The 14,949-nt window shown below is 37.7% G+C and overlaps 1 protein-coding gene across 1 annotated transcript; it reads left to right on the top strand.

Moving 5' to 3' along the window:
• The first annotated feature begins 3,165 nt into the window (after nucleotides 1-3,165).
• LOC112037418 (subtilisin-like protease SBT5.4) lies at nucleotides 3,166-13,785 on the top strand. The gene is made up of 11 exons (XM_065772234.1): nucleotides 3,166-3,273; nucleotides 3,467-3,576; nucleotides 3,655-3,752; nucleotides 3,840-4,010; nucleotides 4,319-4,418; nucleotides 11,298-11,832; nucleotides 11,921-12,018; nucleotides 12,147-12,392; nucleotides 12,477-12,591; nucleotides 12,694-12,907; nucleotides 13,238-13,785. Exons 1-11 carry the CDS (start codon nucleotides 3,166-3,168, stop codon nucleotides 13,783-13,785), a joined length of 2,343 nt encoding a protein of 780 aa, XP_065628306.1.
• The last annotated feature ends 1,164 nt before the right edge of the window (nucleotides 13,786-14,949 follow it).

The raw sequence follows: 14,949 nt of genomic DNA, 5'->3' as shown, positions 1-14,949 counted from the left end.
GTAACTCTTAGTTTTGAATATGTGATTGATGTTTTTATACTATGTTTTTTTTAAAAAAAAATTATTATTATAATATTCTTTCAATTTTTAATTGCCGCTAAAGGGCTTGAATCAGGTAGTGCCTCAATGGAACCATAACTTGCACAGACTAATGAGGCTGCATTGCAAAAATATTTTTTAAATATATTATACTCTATGCAATTGTTGTGTATCTTATTAATATGTTATTACGTTTGCAATTGTTGAAGGTTTTCAAAAATTTTACTTTTCATTTTTCTCTATCAAAATTTCTTTTGTTTTAGATAAATGCTAATAATTTTTTTTTTAATCAGAATGGATAGACAAAATCAAAGATATAATCTTTGGATGAAATCAACACTGAAAAAGACGATTGGAATATTGAGTTAGAGTCACAAGAATGTGGGAAGTTCTTAACATTAAAACAAATAATGAACTTATGAGTGTTGATTTGGTGCTACTTGATAAGAAGGTAAGTTTTGAAATCATATTATTATATTTATATATATAATAAAAGCTGGGCTTAGACACCGTGGTTGCACCATATGACTTCACTAAATTGCAAAAAATTTATTAAATTTTTACATTTTTAAAGAACTAAAAAAGAATAGTATACTACTAGAACTTTAATTTATTCTTATCATTAAATAAAATTAGATTAAAATTATTTTTATTTGTTAGGATATATTTCTTAAATTAAGGGATATTATTTAACATACAAAAATTTAATTAGATAATATTTATCATCTAATTAACATTATTTTTTATTTGTTAGGATATATTTCTTAAATTAGAGGATAATATTTAACATACAAAAATTTAATTTAGATAATATTTATCATCTAAATTTTCAAAATTTTAATATTATTAAATTAATATTATTTTATCAGAATATCAAGCCACAAAACTTGATTATTAAGGGATAAGCACAATCCAAATTCTTCAAGAGGTGATTAATATAAATCTATCCCAAGAAATAGTATATATCTCCAATAATTTGATAATTTTTACGTTGATGACATTTAAAAATATATATATATATATATAAATTCCTTATAGCTATCAACCAAGTTCTTTTTCTCTCTTTTTTTTTCTTAAATTTTTTTTTTTAATTTTTTTTTTTTTTTTTTTTTTTTTTGGGATATATACGGTTTTACAGTTGGTTTTTCTCTGCCGATCAACTTCTTATCTTCACCAACAACCATTTTTTTTCTTCTTTTTTTGTGGGATATATACGGTCTTACAGTTGATTAATATAAACCTCATCGGGGTTTTACAGTTGGCCTTAGCCACACATTGTAGGTCGGTCTCTGTGAATGTGAGGGACTCTACATATGTGTCTATCTAACGCGTGAAATGTGAATCTATAATAACTTATATTTTTTTTTTTCTTAAAATCTAAAAATTTAAGAAAATTTTTGCATTTTGGTGAAGCCATGTGGCGCAACCACGGCGTCTAAGTCCAATTTTTATTATATATGATATAATATGATATGATATGATATATATGCATGTATGTATGTATGTATTAGTAAAAGAAAAGAAAATAAGAATTAAAAATAACAAAAATTAGATGATGTGTAAAATTGTGAGGATTCTAAAGCTTAGGTGGCACAATATAAAAAGGTTAACAAAAAGTCAAAAGTTTCAGTTATATAGTAGTACTTATATATAGATGATTTCATAATAAAATTACTTTTTATTATTTATATGAAATACTTTGATTATTATTATTATTATTATTTTTGGTTGGAGAAAATGAAATACTTCGATCTTGGTCTACATAATTGTAAGTTGCAACAACAACCATCCAGTCACTTTGGTAGTAGAGTAAGGGCTGGATATTTGCTATCCAAAAAATCCGGGACCAAGTATAATTTTGTTTCATAGGGAATCAAGGAGTTTCCTTTCTTTTTTTGGACTCCAAATTTGATTTGCACTTATCGGGTATAAAAAAATATTATTTAGAATTTACATGATTAGAAAATTAAGATCATCTAGGATTCTTGCTGGAATCAAGATTAAAATCACAAATCAAAAAGAACAAAAAAGATTAAAATCATCTAGAATTTCTTTTCATTAGGATTCTTGCAGGAGGCAACAAAACGTGAAAAAAAAAAATGTAAGAAACGTGTATAGAATAAAAAAAGTGTAGGTTTCTTAAAAAATTAAAATTAAAAAAAAAAAAATAAAGATGATATGAACTCTGATAAGTGATAACAAAGGATAATATATAACATATAAAAGTTGATAAGGAGTTGATAAGAACAATTATACAATCATGATCAATGAGTTAACCACTGGCAATAGAATTTAATCTACTGTAAACTATCTTAATAACTAAAAACTAATTAATGAGAGTTTTATATAGTTGAGTAAACTATTGACCATAAAATTCTATTGCCAGTAGTTATTTTAAATTTTTAATAACTAATAATTAATAATGAATTAAAAAAAATTAATTAATAATGAGTGTAGACACTTGTATTATGGTGTGTGTGTATATCTAGAGCAAGACTTTTTTTTTTTTTTTTGAGAAGATATATAGAACAAGACTTAGGTACAGTATTTAGTTGTTGTTTCTTACGTTCACATTTTAAAATTATGTCATGTGAATTTTTTCTCATAGGATGAAAGTATATTTTTTAGTTAAGTATACACATAGCTAAATCTTAGGAAGGGAACCTAAGAAATAGCACCTAAAATACTGTACCTAAGTTTTGTCTATATATATATATATGATTTGAATGCTTTCCTACATTTTTTGCATTCCATCATATGGTTGTTATTTCATTGCATCATTTTGAATTAGAACATAGTATTAATGAATACAATTAACAGCTGGATATATTTCTATTACAAAAAACAAAAACAAAAACAAAAAAAGAAGCTAAATAGTGGACATATACCTCTTATTTGCATTATTATTATTAATCATAATTAACATCGCATAAAAAAAAAATATCATGATTAATAACTGGATATATATGTTTCTCTCCCGTCCAGTTCTCAACTATAAGTAAACTACGGTTTTACTTGACCACTTCAAAATCAAATCCCATACCAACAGAGATTTTCCTGATATAAAGCATAGAGTTGTGCGTAAATATATAGTATACTCCTCTTCCTTGATTTCCTCCAAAGCTTATGATGCTAACAATGAAAAACAAAACATGGTTTTCCAAGCTTTCACTTTTCTTACTTCTGTATATTATTTGGTCTCTGTTGCAAGCACCTACCTTGGCAATCAAACAGGCAATTAATAAGCATTATATCTCAATCTCCATGCATTGTAATTACCTTTGCATGCATTTTCACAATTAACAAAGTACAAAAACTAATCTGTTTTCTTTTTCTTCATTCTGAAAATTTTACTCTTCTGCATGCATTTTTACAATTTACAAAGTACAAAAACTAATCTGTTTTCATTTTGTTCATTCTGAAATAGTCTTATATAGTGTACTTAGGATCACATGCACACGGTCCAGAAGTTTCTGAGGCTGATTTTGATCGTGTTACTGATTCTCATTATGACTTCCTTGGATCATTCTTGGGAAGGTAGCAACGTGGTACCTAATTTTTGTGTTTTAGAAAAAAATTACTTTCATTTTTTATTTTTCATTTGTTTTCATGCAGTAAAGAGATTGCAAAGGATGCAATTATCTACTCGTATCAAAGACATATCAATGGTTTTTCTGCCAACCTTGAAGAGGAAATGGCGGCTGAAATCGCAAGTGAGTTTATAGAAGCATGTATGCAATTTCATTCTCTATATATGTATATATATCGTGCTAATGAAGTATATATTAACTGCCATGCAGAGCATCCAAAAGTTGTGTCGGTTTTTTTGAACCAAGGAAAACAGTTACACACAACCCATTCATGGGAATTTATGTTAATGGAAAAAGAGATCGGGGGTGTGATACACCCCAGTTCCTTGTGGGAAAAGGCCAATTTTGGTGAAGACATAATTATTGGAAATCTTGACACAGGTAATTTCTTTTCCGGGCTTTGCTTTGTTCCTCATTACCAGTATTTGTTTTGCCACCCAATGTCAGCATTTACTGTAGCCTGTAGGTCCTACTAGGTCCCATAAATCTTGGCATGGGACAATGTCCTTTCAAATTTTGATCTTTTGAAATATAATAAGTCTACCCCTACAATATTTTTCACAAACTGTTGGCAAGTTAATTGTTAATGTGAAAATCATTGACAATTTATCATCTTAAAAAAGTGTGAGAGAAGTTGTGTCAACCTCAAATTTTCAATCTATTAAGTCCCGGATTTGGTGGTATTGTAGGTGTATGGCCAAAATCAAAGAGCTTCAGCGGCACAGGTTATGGACCCATCCCATCAAAGTGGAAAGGAATCTGTCAAAATGATACAGTCCCTTGCAACAGGTCTACTCTACTTAATGATTCAGTATCTTTGCCATATTGCCTTAGTACTGACTACTGATTGTTTGAAATTAATNCCATTATGAAGAAAGACAGAAAAAGAGTGAGTACATTGACGAGCATACCATGGAGCATAGAACTTGACAACAATGAAGTTGTGTTTGGAGACAATGTCAGTGAAATTGGAGTGATCCAACGTAAGCACACGCACATGCTCTCCTCAGCTGAGACCAAACCAGCATTGCACAGAAACGGCACCAAAATGCAGAGGAACAAAGTGGCCCATAACTTAAAATCCGAATCGATGTTCATAGCTGCGTCTGTGTGTGTGTGTGTGTGTTTGTTTGTTACAATTATTGTGCTTTGTGCATGCGTGTTTATAGTTGTGTAGGCCGTGTGCATGAGAAATACTTGGCATGTTGATAAGAGAAGCAACAAACATGGCATGTGTGCTGCTGTCGTATAATTATGGGTGAGCAGTGGACAATGGTTATCACTACACATAGCGATTTCCAATCCTACACTCCCACAAAGCAATATTTACCAATGTAAATCTTTGATTGGTAATCTTATATGGTACTGTCTTCTTTTTTAACTTCGAATGTTTCTGTTACAAATACCAAAATATGTCACTTGAGCTACAAGGTTATTGATGACACTATCATTCTTTTTTCTTTTTTTCTGTTTGATGGGAACACTATCATTCTCAAGTTTTCTAATTTTGGTGATACGATGCAATAACAGACAAGCCCTAGTTTTTTTGGTTATGACGCAAATGTGTTTTTTTTTTTTTTTTGATAAACAGCTCTGAAGAGCTTTTCATTAATCAAGCAACAGAGTTCATATTGGATACATCATTCAGGATTTGATTTACAATAACTGAGGGAGTATCCTCAACCCAAACCAAACAATCATCTACCCCTTTGGCATATTGTGCCAATAAGTGAGCAGCCTTGTTGCTGCCCCTGCTGATGTGAGAGACCCCCCACGATCTGAACTGCCTCAGCATCATTTCTATGCCTTCAACCACCTTCCTAATAGAGCTAGGAGAAGAACCCCGCCCCCTTAATATATTAACCAGAGTCAGCGAATCACTCTCAACTGTAACTTCATTGAGTCCGAGATCCCAGGCCAATTGAATCCCCTCCTCCACTGCTTTAGCTTCAGACTCCAAAGCACCCAGTGGCAGCGGCATTTTCTTGCTCATCGAACCCATCAGCTGACCATTATCATTTCTAATCACCACGCCCACGCCGCTGCAGCCAATGCTCTGAAACACAGCCCCGTCTGTGTTAATTTTATACCATCCCCGCCTTGGGGGAGACCACGGGGGCCTACCTGGAGGAGGGGGGGGACGGGCATAGACTTGATGAGGATGCCTGACTTCTTTTACATATTCAGCAGCCAACCGAACCAATTCAGCTGCCGTTTTGCCCCTTCCTTCGTGCCTCAGTGCATTTCGATTATTCCACAAGCACCAAGCCGTAACTGCAAACAGATCCCAATCTACCATCGTGCACCTCTCCCTAATTTCCCAAACAATGTCTGCAAATTCCATTTGTACATCAGGCAGGAAGGGAAGCTTAAGTCTTGTAGCACTCCAAACCTCCATGGCTGTTTTACAGCCCCACAGGATATGGCTAGTAGTTTCCCCCCTACCACATACATCACATTTGGTGGCCACATCCATACCCCTAGACTGTAAGCTGCACTTAGATGGCAGAATATTTCTACACGCCCTCCACATAAAATGTTTTATCTTGTTTGGGCAGTCCAACTTCCAGATAAGCTTCCACAAGGCATTTGACTTCGACCCATCCGAGCACTCCCCCCTCTCACCATGCTGATGTGATTTTGGCAGCAACTTCTGGGCAGCTCTATAGGCACTTTTGACTGAGAATCGGCCATTTGGAGACCAAGCCCAAACCAGGGAGTCCTCGGGAAGCCTAGGACTAATTGGAATACCCAGCACAATTTCAGCTTCATGGGGGAGGAAGGTGCTCCTTACAAGACTTACATCCCAACCCCCAACCTCCCTGTTGATTAGGCCAGAAACCAGCTCACCATTTGTGGAAAGACCCCTAGGACTCACCACACTGAAGGAATCAGGAATTGGGATCCATCTATCCTCCCAAATACGGACCCTTTCGCCATTTCCAATAACCCATCTAGACCCTTTCACGATTAAATCCTTGGCTGCCATAATGCTCCTCCACACATAGGAAGGTCTATGACCCAATTGCGCCTCCCTAAAGGAACTTCCCGCAAAGTACTTTGCCTTGAATACTCTATGGACAAGGGAATTTGTATTTTGTTGAATCCTCCAACCTTGCTTTGCTAGGAGCGCAAGATTAAAAGTTTGCAAGTCTCTAAAACCCATACCTCCGTCCATCTTTGGCAAGCAAAGTTTCTCCCAAGAGATCCAAGCCATTTTTCGCTCCTTATCCTTTTGCCCCCACCAAAATCTACTAATCATAGAGTTCAATTCTTTGCATAGGGTCACCGGGAGTTTAAAACAACTCATAGTGTACGTAGAGGTAGCTTGGGCCACGGCTTTGATTAGAATCTCCCTTCCCGCATTGGATAGAAGCTTTCCTTTCCAACCAGCAATTTTTCTGCCCACCAAATCTTTTATGCGGTTAAAAGCCTTCCTTCTCTCCTTTCCCACAAGTGGAGGCAGCCCAAGGTACCTCTCATGATGCCTTATAATTTGGGCCCCGAACAAAGACTTCACTTGGTCTTGGATTTCTCTACTCGTATTCTTGCTAAAAAACAGGGAAGTTTTCTCCTTATTAAGCCTTTGCCCCGAATCACCTTCATAGTCCTCAAGCACCTTCATAACCCTACTTGCTTCTTCAAGGGAGGCCCTACAAAAAACAATACTATCATCTGCAAATAGAAGGTGAGATATTCTAGGAGCCCCCCTACACACCGCCACTCCTTTTATGTGTCCACCCAACTCCTCCTTTTTCAGCATAGCCGTCAAACCCTCTGCACAAATTAGAAATAGGTATGGGGATATTGGGTCACCTTGTCTAAGCCCCCTAGAAGGAATAATTTTGCCTTTTGGCTCCCCATTAAGTAAGACCGAATAAGTCACCGAGGTCACGCACATCATCATTAGAGACACCCATCTATCATGAAACCCCATCCTTTTCAACATAGCTTCCAGATAGACCCATTCTACCCTATCATAGGCTTTGCTCATATCGAGCTTTATAGCCATAAGGGCCTCCTTTCCTTTCCTCTTTTGGTCTATACAATGCATTGTTTCAAACGCCACTAGAACATTGTCAGTTATGAGTCTCCCTGGAACAAACGCACTCTGTGCCTCATCAATCACCAAATCTAGAATTTTTTTCAACCGATTTGCTAGAACCTTTGCAATAATTTTATACAGAACATTACAAAGACTAATCGGTCTAAATTCCGTAACTTTTTGGGGGTTTTTAACTTTTGGAATGAGGCAAATATAAGTTTCATTAAGACCACTAGGCAAAACACCAACATTCAACACATTTAGTACACAGTTAATAACATCAAGCCCAACCACATCCCAATATTTTTGATAGAAAATTGGAGACATACCATCAGGTCCTGGAGATTTCGTTGGATGCATCTGATTGATTGCTCGCGTCACCTCCTCTACCTTGAACTCAGCAAGCAGTTCCTCGTTCATCTCAGGGGTGACTCGGGTATTGATTGCACTCAAACTGGCATCAAAGGATGTTGGAGAGTCTGACTTGAAAATTGCAGCAAAATATTCCAAGATTATACCCTCAACCCTTCCCTGATCCTCCTGCCACACCCCACCCGAATCAAGCAGTCCCACTATTCTATTCCGTCTTCGTCTTTGACAAGCTGTGGCGTGGAAAAACTTTGTGTTTCGATCTCCCCATTTGATCCAGAGCGCTCTAGACCTTTGGTTCCACATCATTTCCTCCCTAAGTAACATCTCGTTTATTTCTGCCCTTAGCGACCTTATTTCCTCCGACTTCTCATTCCCAATCTCTGAAACTTCCAACTGTTGAAGTTTTGACTGCTTCTGCTTCAGGACCTTCTTAACATGCCCAAAAACTCTCCAATTCCAACACTGCAGGTGATCCTGACATTGTCTCAGTTTATCCATAATTGTTGAGCCCATATCGCAACTGAGGGGATCCCACACTGATTCAATAATTTCCCTACAGCCTTCCTCCCTCGTCCACATAGCCTCGAACATAAACCTTTTTTTCATTGGCTTTCTTACTTGTTTACGTTTCAGAACCAGAACCAATAAACAATGGTCAGAATTGGACATTGAGAAATGTTGCACACTTGCCTCTGGGTAAAGCCTCATCCAGTCATCATTTGCAACCATTCTATCTAATCTGAGTTTGGTTCTCTGATTACCCTGTCGCCCGTTGCACCAAGTGAAACGCTGACCGGCAAAGCCCAAATCAAGTAAACCGCACCTGTCTAAACAATCCCTGAAATTTGCCATCTGTTTTCCATCTCTTTCTAGACCCCCCGATTTCTCAAACGAGTATGCGATCTCGTTAAAGTCGCCAAAAACAATCCATGGCATTTCACACTGATCTCGTAGAGCTTCCAATAATTGCCATGAAATATACCTCTTCTCCGCTTCCGGTTGGCCATAAAAGCCCGTAGCTCTCCAAGGGGGGGAAGATGGACTCTCACGGACCACCACATCTATATGAGCATTTGAACAGCTTTTGAAGCTCACCCCCACGCCTTCTTTCCACAAAAGGGCTAGGCCGCCACTCCTTCCGTCGCTAGGAACAACAATTCCTTGTGTGTAGTTCAACTTCGCTTGAATCCCTCGAATTCTTTTTTCTCTGGCCTTAGTTTCAGCTAAAAAGACTAGCAGGGGTTCATGAGTACTCACCTCATCGGTGAGGGTTCGAACCGCCAAGGTAGACCCCATACCTCGGCAGTTCCAGGCCATCACGCTCATTGGGCTCGGCGGGGCTGCGTCGCAGCCTCCGCCTCACCGCCATCCATCTCTTTTACTTTCTCTGCTACAACCTTCCTCTGGTTTGCCCCTTTTCTTTTTTTCAGATCAATTATATTCGGATCCAGCTCTTGTAAAGGAGTTGGTCCACTCCGTTTTTTATTTTCTGGGCCGAGACCATCATTATGGTCCTTTCCTTTTGCTTCCCTTGCCAGACGTTTCCAATACTTGCTCTTTGGGCCTAAAGCTTCAGAGGTCCAGCCCACATTTGAATCATGCGTCATCGCAACTGGGCCTTGTAACTTACCCACTGAACCTGTGTTTGTCTCGTGTCCCTCCATTTTCTGCGCCGACTCACTTTTGAATTTAAAATTGTATTCTATCACTTGTCGTGTGTCTTCCTCCCACTGCATGGCCTCAGGAGCCTCGTGTTTTGCTTCTTTCACATCAGCAGCTGCTTTTCCCTCAGAGGCTTTTTCACTAATTTGAATAATCAAATCTTTTGCTTTCCCATCCTTCAGATTGACTTTTCCTTCCTTGTGTAATTTTTCTGACATAATCCTTGGGGAGCTCGAAATTGTTTCATCCCATGACTGGCTAGCGTCACCCCTATCTTCAATCCTAGGCACGTGACTGTTACCTGCAACACCGACTCCTTCAGATTCAGTAAAGTATGGATTCACCCTCTCCGATCTAACCCCGGCAGCGCCCCTTCCTTCGAAACCTCCTTCCATGCCTGGACTGAAAAACTCTCTGTTGCCTTTTCTCATTGGCTCTCCTCTCAACCAAGCCCCGTACTGTAACTCCCCCTTATTTTGGACCACAAACTCAGAATTGTTTTTTGCAATCCTTCAACCCATGGCTGAGTAAACCACAGTTGTAGTAGAAATTTGGGAGTCTTTCGTATTTAAAGTTGACCCATCTACTCTCCCCATCTTCAATGGACACCCGCTTTCCCCTCATCAGCCGCTTGGACACATCAATACGAATTCTCACTCTCAAACATTTTCCCCATTGGACTCCTGAATCAGGGACGTCCACTTCCAAAACCTCCCCCACTTTTGAGCCTATTTCATACCCTGTCTCCCTTGTTCGACTCTTTAGAGGCAAGTTAAACATTTGAACCCAGAAGGGAGACCATTTCAACTCCATCTCCTTTGGGGTCAGCTCTGCATCAAGGTCTTGTATAATTACTAACTGTTTGTCATAACTCCATGGACTCATATCCATGACTTTCTTCTTGTCTTTCTCATCTCTGAATTCCACCAAGAAGAGATCCTCCTCTACTTCGGACAGTAGCATCTCCTTTTTCAGTTTCCACATCATTCTCAGATTCTTCCTCAAGGCTTCCATGCTAACGCTACGTTGTGTGAGCACTTTCAAAACAGCACAAAATTTCCCTCGTTCCATAGCAGCTTTCGTACTGTCACTCCCAAGCTTAACATCATCCTCTTCTTCCTCCGTAAAAGACAACTTCTTCCATAGTACCTCCAGTTCCTCTGCCATTATCTCCTAATCCTGTCACCCGTGTTTGAGATATGCAACACCAGCGTCTGCCGTTCGAACACCACTCAATAATGACCTTACCTATGGAAGGTCAGACTAACTCTCACAATAGAATGCGAGACACTAACCTGCATCTACAAGCCCAAGAGCCAGAGAGCACTCCTCTCAAAACTTGGTTCAGCAACAAAACATGATCTAATACCATTATGCTGGTTACTTTGGCATAAATTCAGTTTCACTTTCTTACTGTCATATATATTTGTTGGGATGGTTGTAATCTTGTACTAGCACTAGCATCATTTGCTTAGAATTGTACATTCAAATGCACAACAATAAGCTCAAAGGTCCAATATTCATTCTCCAATGAAGTGCAAGCATTCCTAAGAACTTAAACCCTTTTTTTTCCTGGTTGATTAATGCAGGAAACTAATTGGAGCGAGATACTTCAACCAAGGCTATTTTAATTTTACTGGGCCACTCAATTCTGCACTTAATAGTGCACTTGACCATGAAGGCCATGGTTCTCACACACTATCAACTGCAGGAGGGAACTTTGTTCCTGGGGCAAGTGTACTTGGTGTGGGCAATGGAACTGCCAAAGGTGGTTCCCCAAAAGCCAGAGTTGCGGCCTACAAGGTCTGTTGGAAACCAATTAATGGGAGTGAATGCTTTGACAATGATATAATGGCAGCCTTTGATATGGCCATACATGATGGGGTTGATGTGCTTTCCATGTCACTTGGTGGCAATCCGACTGATTACTTTAATGATGGTATGTCAATCGGGGCATTCCATGCTGTTAAGAATGGTATTGTTGTAATCAGCTCAGCTGGAAATTCTGGACCAAAATCTGGAACTGTAACAAATGTTGCACCTTGGATGATAACTGTTGGAGCTAGCACCTTGGACAGAGAATTCGAATCTTTTGTTAAACTTCGAAATGGGAAGCAATTCAAGGTTTATCTTTCTATTCCATCCCTCTTTTTAAGCAAAAAATTCCTTTATTCTATCATTTGTTTTGAGACTTTGTGTCATTTTATAATAGGGAGCAAGCATGTCTAAACCTTTGCCAGCTGGGGATAAATTCTACCCACTTGTTAGTGCTGCACATGCTAAAGCTACTAATGCATCCGCCAAAGACGCGTAAGAACAAATTGTTTGACAGATTTACTCTTCGAAATTTCAATTAAAGGCCTCCTAATTGAAGCTTGTATATGTAGTGACTTAATATTAATTGTATGTATGATTGTTATTATGTTTGTGCTATGCAGTATGCTCTGTAAACCAGGTACATTGGATCCGAAAAAGGCCAAGGGTAAAATTCTGGCCTGTTTGAGAGGGGAAACCGCAAGAGTAGACAAAGGTGAACAAGCAGCTCTTGCTGGGGCAGTTGGGATGATTCTTTGCAATGATAAGCTCGATGGTAATGAAATTATTGCCGATCCTCACGTACTACCAGCAACACAGATTAACTATAAAGATGGTGTAGCAGTCTTTGCCTACATCAATTCTACTAAGTACTTTCTCTTTCTCTCTGTATATTTCTCTCTCCAACACCAAACACTTTTGTCAATTTACTTACTAGTTTTTTGAATTAACAGTGATCCATTGGGATATATTACGGCCCCTACAGCAAAAATTAACAAAAGGCCTGCCCCATTCATGGCCTCATTCTCGTCCGTAGGTCCTAGCCAAGTTACACCCGAGATTCTTAAGGTTTGGCTATGAGTCTAATCTTGTTTTCTGTGTTGGCTGAAGTAATTTTTTTCTTACATTTCACTACCAAGTAACCAATTATTTGCTTTTCTTAATGTTCAGCCGGATGTTACTGCTCCTGGAGTGAACATCATAGCTGCCTACACTGGAGAAGCAAGCCCTACAGAAGAAAATTTTGATACGCGTAGGATTCCTTTTATCACCATGTCTGGCACATCTATGTCCTGCCCTCATGTTTCTGGCGTTGTTGGTCTTCTTAAGAAACTCCATCCTGACTGGAGCCCATCTGCCATAAAATCCGCACTCATGACAACCGGTAAGACCTTTAATTGAATTTGATTCAGCTCTAAACATCAGATATATATGTATCTTCTCTTTTATCGGAGGTGGTATTGTGTGCGAGTGCAAATCTCTCTTATGGGGATATGTCATTCACTTGTGGAGTTCATTCCCATGTGAGAGAGATGTGGCATACAACTATGAGTCTATGGCACAAAATAACAAATTCTCTTACTTGCATTGTGAAAGAAATGATTCATATGCATAGGATTTGACTGTGCTTTTGTTACTAATTTTCTCTTTGGTGTACCCACTTTTTAACTATATCTTGTACCTACTTTTTGGTGTGTGTGAATGTTTTCTACAGCTAGAAGAAGGGACAACACTAAGAGTCCAATCCTAGATGGATCTTTTATCAAGGCAACGCCATTCAGTTATGGTGCTGGCCACATACGACCAAACCGTGCCATGGATCCGGGTTTGGTCTATGACTTAACTGTCAATGATTACTTGGACTTTCTTTGCGCTTCTGGCTATAACCAAACTTTACTTGAACTCTTCACGGAGGCTCCTTATAAATGTCCCAAGTCAGCTAGTCTTTTGGACTTCAACTATCCATCCATAACAGTCACTAATCTATCTCGGTCAGTAAATGTGACTCGCAAGCTCAAGAATGTTGGCTCACCAGGCACCTATTTAGCACGTGTCCGAGGACCCATTGGAATTTCAGTTCATGTTGAGCCTAAAATTTTGAAATTTGAGAGTATTGGAGAAGAGAAGAGTTTCAAGTTAACTGTGACCAAGAAAACTGCTGGAATGGGAACTGAAGACTATGTATTTGGAGTGATAGTTTGGTCAGATGGCAATCACTATGTAAGGAGTCCAATAGTAGTTGGTATGCCTCTTGGCCACTGATTAGCAAGATAGGCTAGTGACTAGTAATTAGGAGTCAACCTCTGGTTAGTAGCGCGGTAATAGATTCATTAGATTTGCTCTCTTCAATTTTTTTAATATTCTTGTTCTTTGTGTCATTTTTTGGATTAGTAAATGTGATTTTTTACTAAGAACATTTTCCGTTATCATTTTTAATCCCTCTATTTGACACGTCATCATTTTCTGTTAGGGTAGTGACGGCAAGGACCATTTTGAGAAGCGCAAATTAGATCAAGGATTAAATGTGGAAAAATGAAAATGTAGGGACCAAAACGGAAAAAGGACAATGTAGGATGTGGAAAAATGAAAATGTAGGGACCAAAACAGAAAAAAGACAATGTAGGGACTAAATTTGCATTTACGCCTAAATACTATAAGGCTTGTGGAGGGTATATGAAAAGCTTTTATTCATTTAATCGATAATAAAAAATTATTGCTAATAACTAGAGCAATCACTAATCCATAAAACACGCACAACACTATAAATTACAATCCTAAACAACTTAAAAATTACAAACTAAAAACACTACACAATCATAAAATGATTATACAACGTGATCACAAATATTTTGTACATGATCAAATTACAAGGGGAAAAGAAATCATTCTTCAAGCCAACATAGAAGGGGACAAAAATGTAAAATATGGACTAGCAATTGCGCTGTAATGTGAATCAAATGACGAGGGAATACAACTACTATTTTCGATTCTAAATCAAACAGATACAAACAAACAAACAAACAAACAAACAAAAACCTTCTCCAAAACTATCAATAAATCCTTCAACATACAACTTTTGGAACAAACACATTTCATATCCCAAAAATCCAAGCATGCAAAAATATTGGAGTGGACCATTGGGATTGTGAATGTCCTTACCCTTATGGAAACAAAGAATTACATGTAACATGCAAAATGTGTTCAATTAACTTGAAAAAGTATAAATTAGTCAACTGATTATGATAGAATTAATATTTCAAAAAAAAAAAATCAATTCTACTATAAAGTATCCTCATTTTGTTCCAAATAGTAATCTCTAATAAAAAATATATATAGTTTCATGAGCTAAAGCTTCTGTCAACATGAATCCTACTACATATTGGTGACACGTATATAACACAACTCGAGACATAATAACATGACAAA

Source organism: Quercus suber, unplaced genomic scaffold (assembly GCF_002906115.3).
Source record: "Quercus suber isolate HL8 unplaced genomic scaffold, Cork oak 2.0 scaffold_55, whole genome shotgun sequence".
Lineage (NCBI taxonomy): Eukaryota > Viridiplantae > Streptophyta > Magnoliopsida > Fagales > Fagaceae > Quercus > Quercus suber.
Note: the sequence above shows the minus strand (reverse complement) of the source record. Positions and strands in the feature narration are given on the sequence as shown.

Coding starts and splice junctions, on each gene's coding strand:
- LOC112037418 (XM_065772234.1), top strand. CDS start 3,166: ATGATGCTAACAATGAAAAACAAAACATGGTTTTCCAAGCTTTCACTT. Junction 3,274..3,466: donor CTACCTTGGCAATCAAACAG/GCAATTAATAAG, acceptor ATTCTGAAATAG/TCTTATATAGTGTACTTAGG. Junction 11,833..11,920: donor GAAATGGGAAGCAATTCAAG/GTTTATCTTTCT, acceptor ATTTTATAATAG/GGAGCAAGCATGTCTAAACC.